General features: G+C 47.1%; 1 protein-coding gene across 2 annotated transcripts in view; it reads left to right on the top strand.

The window, feature by feature from the left end:
* The first annotated feature begins 894 nt into the window (after positions 1-894).
* Kit (KIT proto-oncogene, receptor tyrosine kinase) overlaps positions 895-13,059 on the top strand; it is an 86,645-nt gene continuing 74,480 nt past the window's right edge. For both annotated transcript variants that reach the window (XM_070013061.1, XM_070013060.1), the window contains exon 1: positions 895-1,031. In XM_070013061.1, the coding sequence (XP_069869162.1) occupies positions 965-1,031 (67 nt within the window). In that variant the 5' untranslated portion in view covers positions 895-964. The remainder of the gene's footprint in view (positions 1,032-13,059) is intronic.

The raw sequence follows: 13,059 nt of genomic DNA, 5'->3' as shown, positions 1-13,059 counted from the left end.
AAGGAAAGCAGTTCCTTAACGGTTACTTTAACATAGAGTATCCATACAGAGGAAAAGAAGACAGAGAAAGAAAGGCTCCCAGAAGCACACAGCACTAAACACCAGGGGCTCCCAGCGCGAACTTCTGGAGGCTCCCTTTCCTCTGCCGCCGCAGACCGCGGAAAAGTCACGGCAGGAGCTGGTTGGGCGGAGGCCACAGGGACCAATAGCAATCAAGTGTGTACTTACAGGTTGCGGAGCAGGTGGAGAAACTGAGCATAAAGAATAACCCCAACCCGGGCTCAGTCTTTCACCGCAGGTGCCAGACGCGCCACGCTGGCCCACCCGCCGCCCCCCAAACTAACAGGACTGTAGGAGAACATTGGAACCCATTCCCCCCCTCAACCGCCACCCTCAACGATGTCCTCCCTTCTCCCGCCCTCACGAGCCTGCAGGAGGGGGGCTGGTGGCCAGTCTTTATTGTCTGGGGCGCACCTGCCAGGTGGCTGGTGCCCTAATGGGTTCTCGGCTCGGGCTTGCACAAAGCACTGGGGCAGCGCCGTGCTGGGCTGGGATCGGCTTGGGGAGGACGGACCCGATGACTCGGGAGAAGACGTGTGTATGGGGAGGGGGGGGTGAAGGGGTTCCAGGGTCTCTCCCCTCTCCCGCAGAAGGCACAGACCCCGGCCCAGTCCCCCCACGCCCCCGGGATTACCACGTCGATTGAACGGGGGCCAGACGTCGCCTGAGGGAGCGCGACCCCGGCGGGGCGGGAGCGAGGGCGGGCGCGAGGGAGGGGAGGCGCGGAGGGGCGCGGAGGAGGGGCGTGGCCGGCGCGCAGGGGGAGGGCGCAGGAGGAGGGGCCGCTGCGCGCCGCTCCGCGCTCCGCGCTCCGCGCTCTGGGGGCTCGGCTTTGCCGCGCTCCGTGCACTTGGGCGAGAGCTGGAACGTGGAGCGGAGCTCGGGTCTCCGCGCAGCCACCGCGATGAGAGGCGCTCGCGGCGCCTGGGATTTGCTCGGCGTGCTGCTCCTTCTGCAAAGCGTCCAGACAGGTAGGTGGGAGGGAGAGCGCAGCCTGGGCCACCCTGACCGCACCCCTCGGTGCTGCCTGCCGGTGCCGCACGGGGGGTCGGACCCACCGGGGTGCGTCCGGAGAGGTGGCCGCCGGCCTTTACCGTGCCGGTGCGTTCCAGCCTCCGGGAAGGGCCGGGGCGGCCTGGGGGAACTCCGCGGCGCCCCACCTCGCTCACCTGCGCCTGCAGCCTCCCGCCGCGGGTGCTGGGGGACGCCGAGTGGGAGGTTTTCTTTTATTTCTGGGAACGGGGACTTGGGCGTGAGCGAGGCTGCGGGCGAGTTGGGGGCTGCTTTTGTGGCGACGGGGCGCTGGGGGCCGTGGCGGGCCAGGGCTCGCGGGGTCGCACGGAGCGACCTCGCCGTGCGAGGCGCGGCCGCAGCTTCCTTTTGTTAAAAGTTGCGGGTGTGTGCCCCGCCACCCTGAGCGCCCGCCCGCAGCTCCTCCGACGGGCCCCGGGCAAAGTTGGAGAAGCCTTTTCTTGGCTTCCGCGGTCGCAGCGTTCCAGCCCGCGGGCGCTTCTTTGTGCCACGGTGCGGGCGACCGGAGCTGGGGACCGGGGCTGGGGACCGATCTGCTGCCGCCCCTGCCGGACGCGCGGCACCACCCGCGGATCCGAATCGGAGGCGGCCGCTCTTCTCGACGCCCAGTTCGGTTGGGGGCCTCCGGGGAGGGGGGGGGGGCGCGGCGGGCGGACCCTGCGAGCCTGGAAGTGGCGTCTGCTACAAGGACAACTTAGCCGGGGCGTGTGGCGAGCAGCCGCTAGGTTGCTTCTCTCCCTGCCGAGGTAGGGTTTCCTCCATGACTGCCACGCGCCGGGGGAGCGGCGCCGGCTCCGGGGAGGCCGGGGGACCACGCGCCGGGACGCCGCGGTCCCCGCCCCCTTGCAGCCTCAGGCGCCCAGCCCGAGCGCGGGGCTGATCGGCTCGCGCGTCGCGGCCGGTACCTGCGACCTGTAATCGCAGGTGCCAGTTTACTTGGGGTGGGGGGCGGGGAATCCTGCGATTCACGACCCTCCTCCCTCCCACGCGATCGCTTAGGGCTGGGAGATTGGAGTGAACTTCCTGCAGATCGATCTCACTCGGTTCCCCAAGCTGTTGGGAAAACGCAGTGCTCCGCGCGGGAACTTGGGTCTTCAGGTGTCTGGAGGATCTGCAGGCTCTGCCACCCCCCACCCCCACCCCCACTCTTTTTAATTCCAGGTGTCGCTAGTGTGCGCGCGTGTGCGCATAGCCTGGCCAGGTCCTGAAGCCCTGGTTCTCTCCCAGATCATTTTAAACAAAACATCCTTTTGAGGTTCCCCTCATAGTGTTGAGCTAGGAAAAAAAAAAAGAGTCTGCACTGGCACGGGCCGGTGGAAAGCGGGTGTAGCTATGATTTGTGAGATGACCGTGGGCCAGTTTCTCAGGAAAGCCTCTGGGCCCGGCTTCCCCATCTCCCCCTCCCTGCCTCGGGGAAGGCCTGGGAAGGGGAGGGCTTTGCTGTGGGGAACTTCCATCTAGACCCCGCTGCCGGAGGAAGGGTCGCCAGGGGTCACCAGTGAGTGTCCGGATTCTTGGGCGGATTTTGCTTTTATAGTTTTTGCCTTGTCCTTTTTGATTTGATTAAAGGTGGGAACACCAGAAAGACCACACTGAACAATTCCTTTAAAAAAATTAAAAAAAAATGAACTAGTGCTTTCCTTCTCCCTCCTGGTTAGCTTGCTCTCTATCCAGTAGCTCATCGGCAGTGGGGAATTTTAAGGTCTGTGTCCTGGGTGGCAGGCAATGTGTGTACAGTGTCCCCAGCCTTGCTTTAGATCCTGTCTCTTTCTCTGCCCTTCACTAGCTGTGTGCCCTTGAACAGGTCATATTAATTGTGGGAGAGAGGAAGCAATTTCCTTAAGGGTTCTGCCAGGCATCTGCCTCCTGAAGGATTAATTTTGGGGGGTACAGAACATGTCTCCAGGGTTCTGAGTATGGATGCAACAGGCTTAATTCTCCCCGATCCTGTCCAGCCTCCCTGTCTCTCCTGGTCACAGGGACCCCTTGGAATATGGGGGTATGCTCTGCTGCTGACAGGAAGTTGTAGTTTTTGTTGTCCTCTCCTCAAATCCTATGCACTCCCTATGCTTCAGGAGGTGCTGAATCTCTTGGAGCCTTGTCTGTCCCCTTCTGCATTTACAGCTCTGGTGCTCAACCGAACAAACCTGCAAGAAACAGTGAATCATACCTGCAGGTGCTGGGCTCAAGTCATCCCCAGCACCTGGTGGGAAGCATTCTGGATTCTTACCCAGCTGGAAATAATGTGATCTCTCCTTGTAAAGAGATTCCTAGGTAATTCACAGCTTCCTGTTCTGGTCCTTCCCACCCAAGTGTACCTTTTTTTAAATGATTTTATAAACCATATATGCTGTGCTTTTGTACCACATGTTCTAATATGCCTTAGGTTTCGTGGACACATGTGTTCACAGTTGTTGATGTCATTGGAAGGGCAAGCCTTTGTTGAGGGCTTTGGCTGTTACTGTTTACACTCTCGAGTCCAGGAGATGAGACCATCACCACCAACCCCTACAATTGTACAACTGGAGAAACTGGATAAGGATAAATCACTTGCCCAAAATAATCAGTGGAAGAGCCTGAGCTCAGCACCATATGCCCAATTGCATATCCATTTACATAGCTCTCCAGAATCTGTTGTAAGGCTCATGCAAAAAAAAAAAAAACCCAGAAAACAAAAAAAAACCCCTAAAACTCAAAACAACAAAACTATTTAATGAATGCTTGCTTATGAGCCTGATGTTGTTGGAGATGCCAGGGAGATAGGATGGCCACTTTTGATGAAAAATGTATAGGTTTACCTGTCATTTCAAGGAGACTCAAAGAGGAAAAAGGGACATTTGACCTTTTGGTAGGAGAGCTTTGGATTTTAGGCGGTCCGTTCCAGTTAGGGTCTCTCAGAAAAGAAGATAAGCTGTCTCCAAAATAATAATGGCAATCAGTTGAAATCATTCTCCCGCTGCTACAAATAACCATAGCTCTATATACTTGTGCATAGTTGTGAAAGAAAGCCCCCAGGCTGGGGCATGGCTCAAGTGGAGGCCTTGGACTCAATTCCTCCCCTCCCCCCCCTCCCCCCCTCCCCACAGAGAAAGAGCCACCAACCATGGTTGATATTGCTGGCTATTTACCCTGGATAAACGAAGTGAGGTACAATGACAATTTGCTGCTCTTAGCCTTTCTTATCCCAGAAGAAATTCTCATCTAGAGTGTGCCAAGTATTCTGTGGGCTTCCCTTGTAACACATTTCTGTACAGATGTTGTTGTGGTGATGAATTTCGCTGCTGTTGTTGACAGCCATTAGAAGTTACCCGTAGGATCTTGACTCATTTCCTCAAGTCTCCTCCAGTGGATTAAAAAAAGGACACAAGGAAATGAGCCAAATGAGCCGAGGTGTCCTGAGCAGAATTCTCGGAGCTGGACAGCCGTGCTGGACCTCTTAGAAGTGGCGGGCTGGGCTGTGGTGGCAGCATTTTCTCCAGAATGAATTTAGTTGAAGAGTTGGCAGGCTAGAATGTGGGAAGTGCTTTATTTTGCTGCGTTCATGTGTGGTAACTTTTCCAAAGTGGGATTAAAAGACATTTGCAAGAATCCAAATATGCAAAATTTCATATGCATTCTCAGTCACTTGAAGAGAGATTTTCACAGCTGCAAATCTAGAGTGAGGAAAGCTTGGAAAGGAGTGAGTGGAGGGGAAAGTTTGAATGGGGGGCAAATCCAGTGTGTGAGTCTTTGTTGACAGTGGAGAAGCCTAGCCCAGTGGCTCTGATTTTTTATATTTGTAGAAACAATCAGTTGAGATACTGTTGTTAGACAGTAAGTAACCTGTTGGCATGCTTGTTGAGCTCACAGGATGCTTTTTAGAAAGCATCTGGGCAGTATTGAACTTTTTATTTTATTTAATTTTTGTCGGTTGTGGGGTTTGAACTGTGGGCTTGGGTGCTGTCCCTCAGCTCAAAGCGAGCACTCTACTCCTTGAGCCACAGTACCACTTCTGGTTTTCTGGAGATGTGTCTCTGCCTTACCTGCTAGGGCTGGCTTTGAACCGTGATCCTCAGATCTTAGCCTCCTGAGTAGCTAGGATTACCTGGCTAAAATTATTTTTTAATCAAGATCCATATCTTCCTCCTCTTAAAAAAAAAAAGAGATCTAAGCATGGTGGCAAATACCTGTAATCCCAGCACCAAACTAAATGAAAACAAAAAGAAAAATAAGGACTGGTTCCTTAAGACAAAACCAAGTTCTCAGTGGGCCCATTGTCAGTTTGTATTAGGCTTTGGTGAAAGTTGGTGGGACCAGGCAAGTATCTGTGGTAGAAGGAATATCTGGCAGCCTGCCTTGTACAATCTGATGGCTCATAGCTGGCAGCTGTGTGACCTTGGAACAAGTTACTTAACCTTTCTGCCTCTCAGTATTTCATCCTAGTTTTGCCATCCTAAATTTGCTGTGTGACTTTGGATAACTTACTTAACCCCTTTGTGCCTGTAATTGTGTTGCTACACATCATATTTTTAACTGGTACTTCATAGAAGCATAATAGTCATATGTTCACCTTCATTGTCAACTCTAACATGGGGGTGATACCACTCTTCATGTGGTTGTTGTAAAGAGAAGGTTTTTTTTCCTTAATGCTTGACATATTTTTATTACTAAACATTAAAATATAATTGTACCCGATGAATGTATGCAACTATAACATTAATTTACAATTTTATTTTTAATTTTTATTGTAAAGGTGATATACAGAGGTTGAAAAAGATTCTTGTAAAAGGTACCTGGCATTGGGTGTGGGTCTGGAGGGGTGTTGGCAAAAGTGAGCAAGTTCCTCCAGCAGGTGCAAGTTCTTATTTTTCTTTGTAATTCTTGCCCAAGGTACCAGTAAGTACTAACTTGACAGTGTTGGGATGAAATATACTTTTAGTTTTTGTCTTAGAATTTTCCATAATTTTTATGTAACAGCTGAGTTTTATATAGCTTTTGATATAGCAGTTGGGACTCATTGGTCTTAGAGATCTTAAGAGGTGTTTTGTGCTCTTTTGTTTTGTCTTTTAATTCCTACTCAGTGCCAGTGACTCACTCCTGTAATCATAGCTATCAAGGAGGCTGAGATCTGAGGATCATGGTATAAAACTAGATGAAGCTGGCAGTAAAGTCTTTGCCACTTTCATCTTGAATTCATTAGCAAAAAATCTGGAGGTGGAACTGTGGCTCAAGTGGTAGAGTGCTAGCCTTGATAGAAATTGTTAAAGAACAGCTCCCAGGCCCTAAATTCAAGTCCTAGTACAAGTGCACGTGCACACACACACACACACAGAATCCTGTGACATCCTCTTCCCCTTCCATATCTCACAGGATTTCTCCAGTAAAAATACTCAAGCCTGATCATTTTCCTATTCATCTTAGGTGTTAGTCTTTATGATTACATTTTGGTTATGGCAGACTTTTCTTAGATATCTTCCAGTGCACACCTTGACAGCTACATTTTCCACAGTTTCACAAATTTAATGTTTAAGCTGAATTATTATTCAGGGCATGTAGTGCCAGAGTTAAGAGCTTGGTTTCTGGAATTGACAAGCTGGGCTTTTAATCCCAGTTCTGCCTCTTGCCAGCTGTGTGATCAGGGACCAGATACTTAAACTCTCCTTTGGCTTCATCTTCTCATCTGTAACTGGAAGTTGGTGGTTCAGGGCTCTGGCAGGGATTACAGGACCTTTCTGATGGGAACATGTAAGAGGTCTGCTTAGGGCATAGCCCCAAATACAGGAAGTATGTGGGCTCCAATTTCAGTCAATTTTCTAATGTTTCCCTTTCAACTTTGTCTCTTAGGAAACATTTGTAAATGATGAAAGACCAAATCATATAGGTTTTTTTGTATTAAGATAAAATTTATATTATATATTTAATGTCCATTTCTGGGGTAGTTTACAGTTAGTAATATTCCATGCTACTCTTACACTTCTCTGACTTTCTACTGTTGGGAATACAGAGTTTGGGATAAAAGTTGGGAAGGGGATGGAATTCTGTAAACTTTCTCCAGGTGAATAAGTAGTTCCCTGGGACTCATGAACCCTATTGCCTTATGTAAAATGGCTTTGAAAATACTACTGCCTTATGTAAAGTGACCTTGAGAACACCATCTCCCCAGGAATGCAGCCACCACTCTGACCTGGTGCCTTGTCCTGGCTCCAACACAGTGTGTGCTGCTCAGTAAATACTGTGCTACCTGTTCTGCTGCTCACTGGCGCTTGGATCATGCTTTGAATGCAAGAAATGTTCAGAGAACATTTTGGATTCAGTTTAATGGAGGTTTATCAACCCCTTGCTGGGTCCTCCCAGAGTCTGCAGATAGGGGCTGGGGGTTGGGAGAGATGGGGCAAAGTGTACCACCGCTGATTGAGGGATGAACTTGGGGGCAGAGTGCATGGAGCTCTAGGCCACGTTTTATAGGAGAGGAGATGGAGTCCTGGTGGGCAGGTGATAATAGAGATTAGAGATCAGTAAATGGTGTGTGTGTGTGTGTGTATGTGTGTGTGTGTGTGTGTGTGTGTGTGTGTGTGTGTGTGTGAGAGAGAGAGAGAGAGAGAGAGAGAGAGAGAGAGAGAGAGAGAGAGAGAGAGAGAGAGAGAGATTTGAGATTAATTCCTACACTTTGAAGGAGAAACAGGGTGTAGTTGAAACTTCCTTTGGAAAAAACTACAAAATCCTACAATAAGGCATTCAGATCTGGCCTGAGGATTGTTTGGTCATTCCTTTGATCAGATGGCTGGGGTAAGAAATCAGAGGGAAAGAGCTGGAAGGGTAGATTCCTGATTAACTTCAAGGAGCACAGGAGGGGGCAAATTGAGTGTTGAATTTGGTCCAGATTATGAAGAAGGCTTTGAAGGCCAGGCTAAGGTGGACTTGACCCAGGAGCAAGGTCACTGTCCAGGGCCAACTGCTCTACATTCTGTCACTTAAGCACTCTCCAACCTGCCATAACTATGGAAGCTGAGTGCCAGGACTTGCTATGGAAGTTGCACCCACCCACTTGCTGTGTGCAGCCAAGACTAAGGGAAATTGTTTTCTTTTTTTTTCTTCTTTCTTTTCCTTCCCCTTTCTTTTTTCTTTATGTAAAATGCATGTGACCTAACTTTTACCATTTCAGCCAATTTTCCATGTAGAGCTCACTATGAAGTGTGTTTAGGTTCGTATGCAACTGATTTAGGTTGTGCAACTGATTTCCAGAGTACTTCATCTTGTAAAGCACAAACTCCATATTCATAAATAATAGTGTCTCCCTGTCCCTCAGGCTAGTACCTTCTGTCTCTTAATTTGACTTCCCCAGGGACCTGGTACAAATGGAACTGTATAGTATTTGTCCTTTTCTAACTGGCTTATTTTACTGGCCATAATGTAGCCTTGGAGATAAGGTTACATCCATCTTGTAAGAATTTCCCTTTTAAGGCTGAATAATATTCCAATGTATGCACATCTCACACTTGTTTTTCCAGTCACTGGTGGACATACATTGCTTCCATCTTTTGGAGGTTGTAAATGGTGCTGCTGTGCACTTGGATGCACAGGGCGTAAGGGAGAGTTTTGGAAGGGCTCTTTTGGGTTGGCGAAGCTGGGCTGAGAGCCAGATGTTGATGGGAGCTGGGCAGAATTACAGTTGGGCTCTTTTAGATGGTGTTTGGCTTTTGGAAGGAGTTTGTTAGGCACATGCCTAAGAAGGGGAGAGGGTCTGTGAGACCAGCATCTGGATTCCTAGATGCCTTCTGGGGCAGGCTTGAATCTCCTCATCATGACAGCAGGAGGTACTCAGTGGGAGTGATGGCAGTGATTGGCAGAGACAAGGCAGGGAGAGGGACAGCCTGTTTACAGGAGAAAATATGATGTTGGACTCCGCTGTGTTTGTTCATTGATTATTTATGGGCTGCATCTATTTGAAACTCAATTTCCAGACATGATGGTAGATATAAATGTAATTCTTCAGGTCAGGTCACTGTAAGAAATAAAATCCCAAAGTCACCGAACCTGGCTCTATAACCTTCTAGTACCATTTGTGGTATAGGAAGAACTTTGTGTTAAGTGCCTTCTAGTTATTATGAAAGTTTTTGTCAAAATAACGAGGTAGTAGGAAGACAATCTTGTCTTCTTAAGGTATGCATTTATAGTTGTTTTCTCAGAGAATGAAAGGAACATTGGGCATCAGGAAGGAAGTATTGTTGATGAGCCTTGGGAAGCAGGCCCTTGGAAAGCAACTTACAGAAATTGGATTTATTAAGGTTGGAGAAGATAAGATGAGAGGAAGCTTAGTGAATGACAGTTTTCAATTGTTTGTAGTATGGGGGTGTGGTGTGGGGGGGTGAAAGCTGAGACAAGATGTGACTAGTTGTAAATTGCCCCAGAAGAAAACTGAGACTTTGTTGTTGTTGTTGTTGTTTTTAAAGGAAGAATTCTTTAATTGGATAAACTGGAAAAGACTTTTTTTGCTTTCCCCAGTTGATTGTAGGATCTTGGCTGGAGATAAGAGAAAAGCCAAATACTTAACTTTGAAATGGCTAGGTCCTGCTCCACTCGACTGGAGATGCCTGTCTGAAATCCTTTCTAAATAATTTGGAAATGGGAAAATAGTCATTTCTCTCTCTTCACCCCTTGGCTGTGGACTGGTGTTTCTCATAAATGCTGTGTAACAGCTCAAAGTTTGGCTATATTGAAGATGACCAATTCTGAGCCTACAATCTAAAAATAGGTTATTGATCTGTTGGAGGGGGGTGGGCAGGAGGAGGGAATATAACCACTGAACAAATAGTGATGAACAAGACTTAAACTGTTTGTCAAGATAAAGAGGCGTGAAAGGAAGTTTGAGGTCTAGAGGTATCTATAATCGATGGTTGTATCCAAACCTAAGGAGGATTGTGCTGTGTGGTCACCCCCCTCCCCCCCCGCCAGATTCCACCCCATACCAGGTGGGCAGGTCTGTAAGGATGAAAGGTGCACCGGTCCTTTTCCCTTGATCACTCAGGGGTGGATTGTTCCTCTGTGGCTCACCCCCCCTTCCCCATTCTTTGATTTCCTTCCCATCTGTCCTTCCCTTTTGGTCATTTCACAGTCATGGTTCAGTGGTTTGCGTTAGAGCAGCCACTGGTGGGAGGGCAGGGGGAGAAGGGTGGAAATGAAATCGCACTCATTAGAGTTTCTGGCTGATAACATCATTTAACCTGTCATATCAAAATGCATTACCAGGTATAATGTGGGTTCTCAGCCTTTAAGGAGGCCAGATCTGCAGGAAGATCTATGCTGGGTAGATGCTAATGGGATGCCATTTATAATAATATTTAACCAGTCTGGTCCTGTTTCTTACTTTAGGATTGGAGGATGTAGGCTTCACTCTAGTAAAAGGGCTGATTTGAAATGATAGGACCTAAAATTTATTTTAGGAGCAAAGGTAGCCAAACAGTTCCTGAAAGAGGGGGGGGGGAGGAGAGAGGGGGAGAAGGAGGGGAGGAGAGGGAGAGGGAGAAGGAAAAGGACAGGCATTGGGGGATAACTTTAGAGCACCTGGATTTCATTTCAGTAATTTAAATATTTCCTACAGTGCCTTGTGTGATGAGATTTTTCTGATGAAATCTGGTCAAGTAATTGCCTAGTCAGAGAAATAACTTTAAAAAATGGTAAAGTATGCATCTCACTTTTGCATGTAGTTACAGATATTATATGTATAAGGCAAATCCAATATGGATATGTTGTACTGAGTTTTTTAAGCATAAAGTTAATTACCTTGTCCTTTCCTACCTTGGACTCGCCCTACAATGCCAAGATTACTGATAATCTGAATGTCACAGTAGCAATAGTTGATGTGATCTGCAGCAACATCCTTGTTTTATCAATTTATTTGGTCAAACAAAAACAAGCAGCTTACAACCTTCATTGTTGTCCTGTGTGGGCTGTGACATTTCCAGATTTGTTCCATTTCCCAGTCAATTCAGCATTTGAAGACACAAAACAGTATTGGAAGGAGCAGGTGGCTATTTATGGTGGGCAGGTGTGAAATTGATGACAACTTGCCTAGCTCTTGACCAAGTGGAAGAAAAAAGGGGAAAATTAAACTGAGGAGAAACCCTGATTCTTTACCGATATCTTTAAGATGCTCAGTAAAACTACTTATCCACCCACCTTCATTTGGGATTGCCCCAGGTGATTTGGGATATATTCAGAGGACGTTAGAAAATCCCCTGGTACTCTGGGGTGCCTATTTGCATACAATAATAGCCTAACAAGTTTCTTCTGGGGTTGAATTGCTTGACTTAAGTTGAGAACAAAGGAGAAGGAGTCCTCCTAAGAACTTTGGAAGAGATAGATAGGTCTGCGTGGGGAAAGTATTCATGGAAAGGAATTCTATGTAGATCTCAGTTTGTGGAGAGAACATTTACACGTGAAAGGTGGCTGGAGGTAGTTTGGAGATTTTAGCTACTAAGCCCCTCCTTGTGGCTCCTGTGCTTAAAAGTCAAAACAGACATGTTTAAGAAAAATAAAATCTTGAGAACTCTACTTGAAAAGATTGGAATAAAGGCAGTCTAAGTATTTTTAGTATAATAATTTTTAGCTTGTAAAATATTGAAAGTGCATTTCTGGCCTAGTTTTCACAATGTGGATTTCTTCTTTAATGGCCGAAGCACTATGGAAAGATTTTTAATTAAAGAAATGGATGCTGTTAGATTGGTAAACTCTATATGAACTACTTTTCAGGGTTGTTATTGTTAAATTAAACCAGATTCCTAGTCTGAAATAATCAGTAGGTTAAGCGGATGAGAATTCCTAAATAACTTAAATTTTTTGAATTTAGTTTAGTATAGACTATATAATTACTGCAGGGAAACAGTAGATAAGAATTTTAGCTGAACTTGAAAGCATCCCTTTGATAGACATCCCTCCACCTTTTAACAATAAGCTAGCAGATGTGGAAGGTTTGTGGAGTTTTTGGGTAGTTCTTTTTGTGTTGCCTTACTTTACACCCCAACATTTTGAAGGATGGTTGTTTAAAATGATCATCCCAGCTTCAGAACTCTTGCCTTGGATGGAGAAGTTGGACATGGGTACCATACCAGCAGGTGAAGAGAGGCCCAAGCAGGGTCCAGGCAGCTTCTCCCAGCACGAGGAACACATGGAACAGCAGGTGTACTCACCTGTGGACAATTACCACTACATTTTGTTGCAGTGTCTTTAATTCATAGATTTATTCACACATCATTATTAACACTTTGGATGTGGGTGTAGTAATGAACAGCAGGCCTAAATCCTTATCTTCTGGGTTTATGTTCTAGTGAAATATTTTTTTTTTTAACTCAAGACCTTATGTCCTGGAGCTCAGAAAAGAAATAGAAAAAAAAAAAGTTGGTCTGTTGCAGAAAGCAGTTTAATTGGGATTTATTTAGGCTCCAAATTGTGGTCAATTACAGAAGAAAGGTTACTTAGAGCGTCAGAGGGCTGGCTCATGAGGGGAGGAGGAGAAAGCTAGGGAAGTCATCCAGGAGAACAGGAAAAAGAGATAGGTTGGGGGTTTAGGAGAAAGACTAGGGGACTGAGTCAGTGGGAACACTCAGAGTGCTTGTCATTTACTGACACCGTTCCTATCCTGGGAAAGGCTGAGCCTTGGCCGCTGGCCCTGGCTTCAGTCTTTGGGACCTCAGAGCAGTAGAAGGTCCTCTGGATCCAGTCAGTGTCGCTGTGATGGAGGCTGAGTCAGCGCCCAACCACAAGCAAAGTTACCTGAAAGACTGTGAGAGCCTTTCATGTGTCAAGGTGCTTTGTCAGTCTGAAGGTTTGGAAACTTCCAGAATGCTCTTTCACAGCTGAGAGAGATGTTTCAGTTTTCCAACTCAGTGTTCTTTAGATTCTCTCCAAGGGGTGGGAGATTCTGTACCATTTTCTATTTCCCTTGGTTTTTTTGTTTGTTTTTGTTTTTGTTGGTCTTGGAGCTTGAACTCT

Source organism: Dipodomys merriami, unplaced genomic scaffold (assembly GCF_024711535.1).
Source record: "Dipodomys merriami isolate MVZ:Mamm:240054 unplaced genomic scaffold, mDipMer1.0.p SCAF_9, whole genome shotgun sequence".
In the NCBI taxonomy this organism is placed as follows: domain Eukaryota; kingdom Metazoa; phylum Chordata; class Mammalia; order Rodentia; family Heteromyidae; genus Dipodomys; species Dipodomys merriami.
This window is presented reverse-complemented; position numbering and strand designations above follow the sequence as displayed.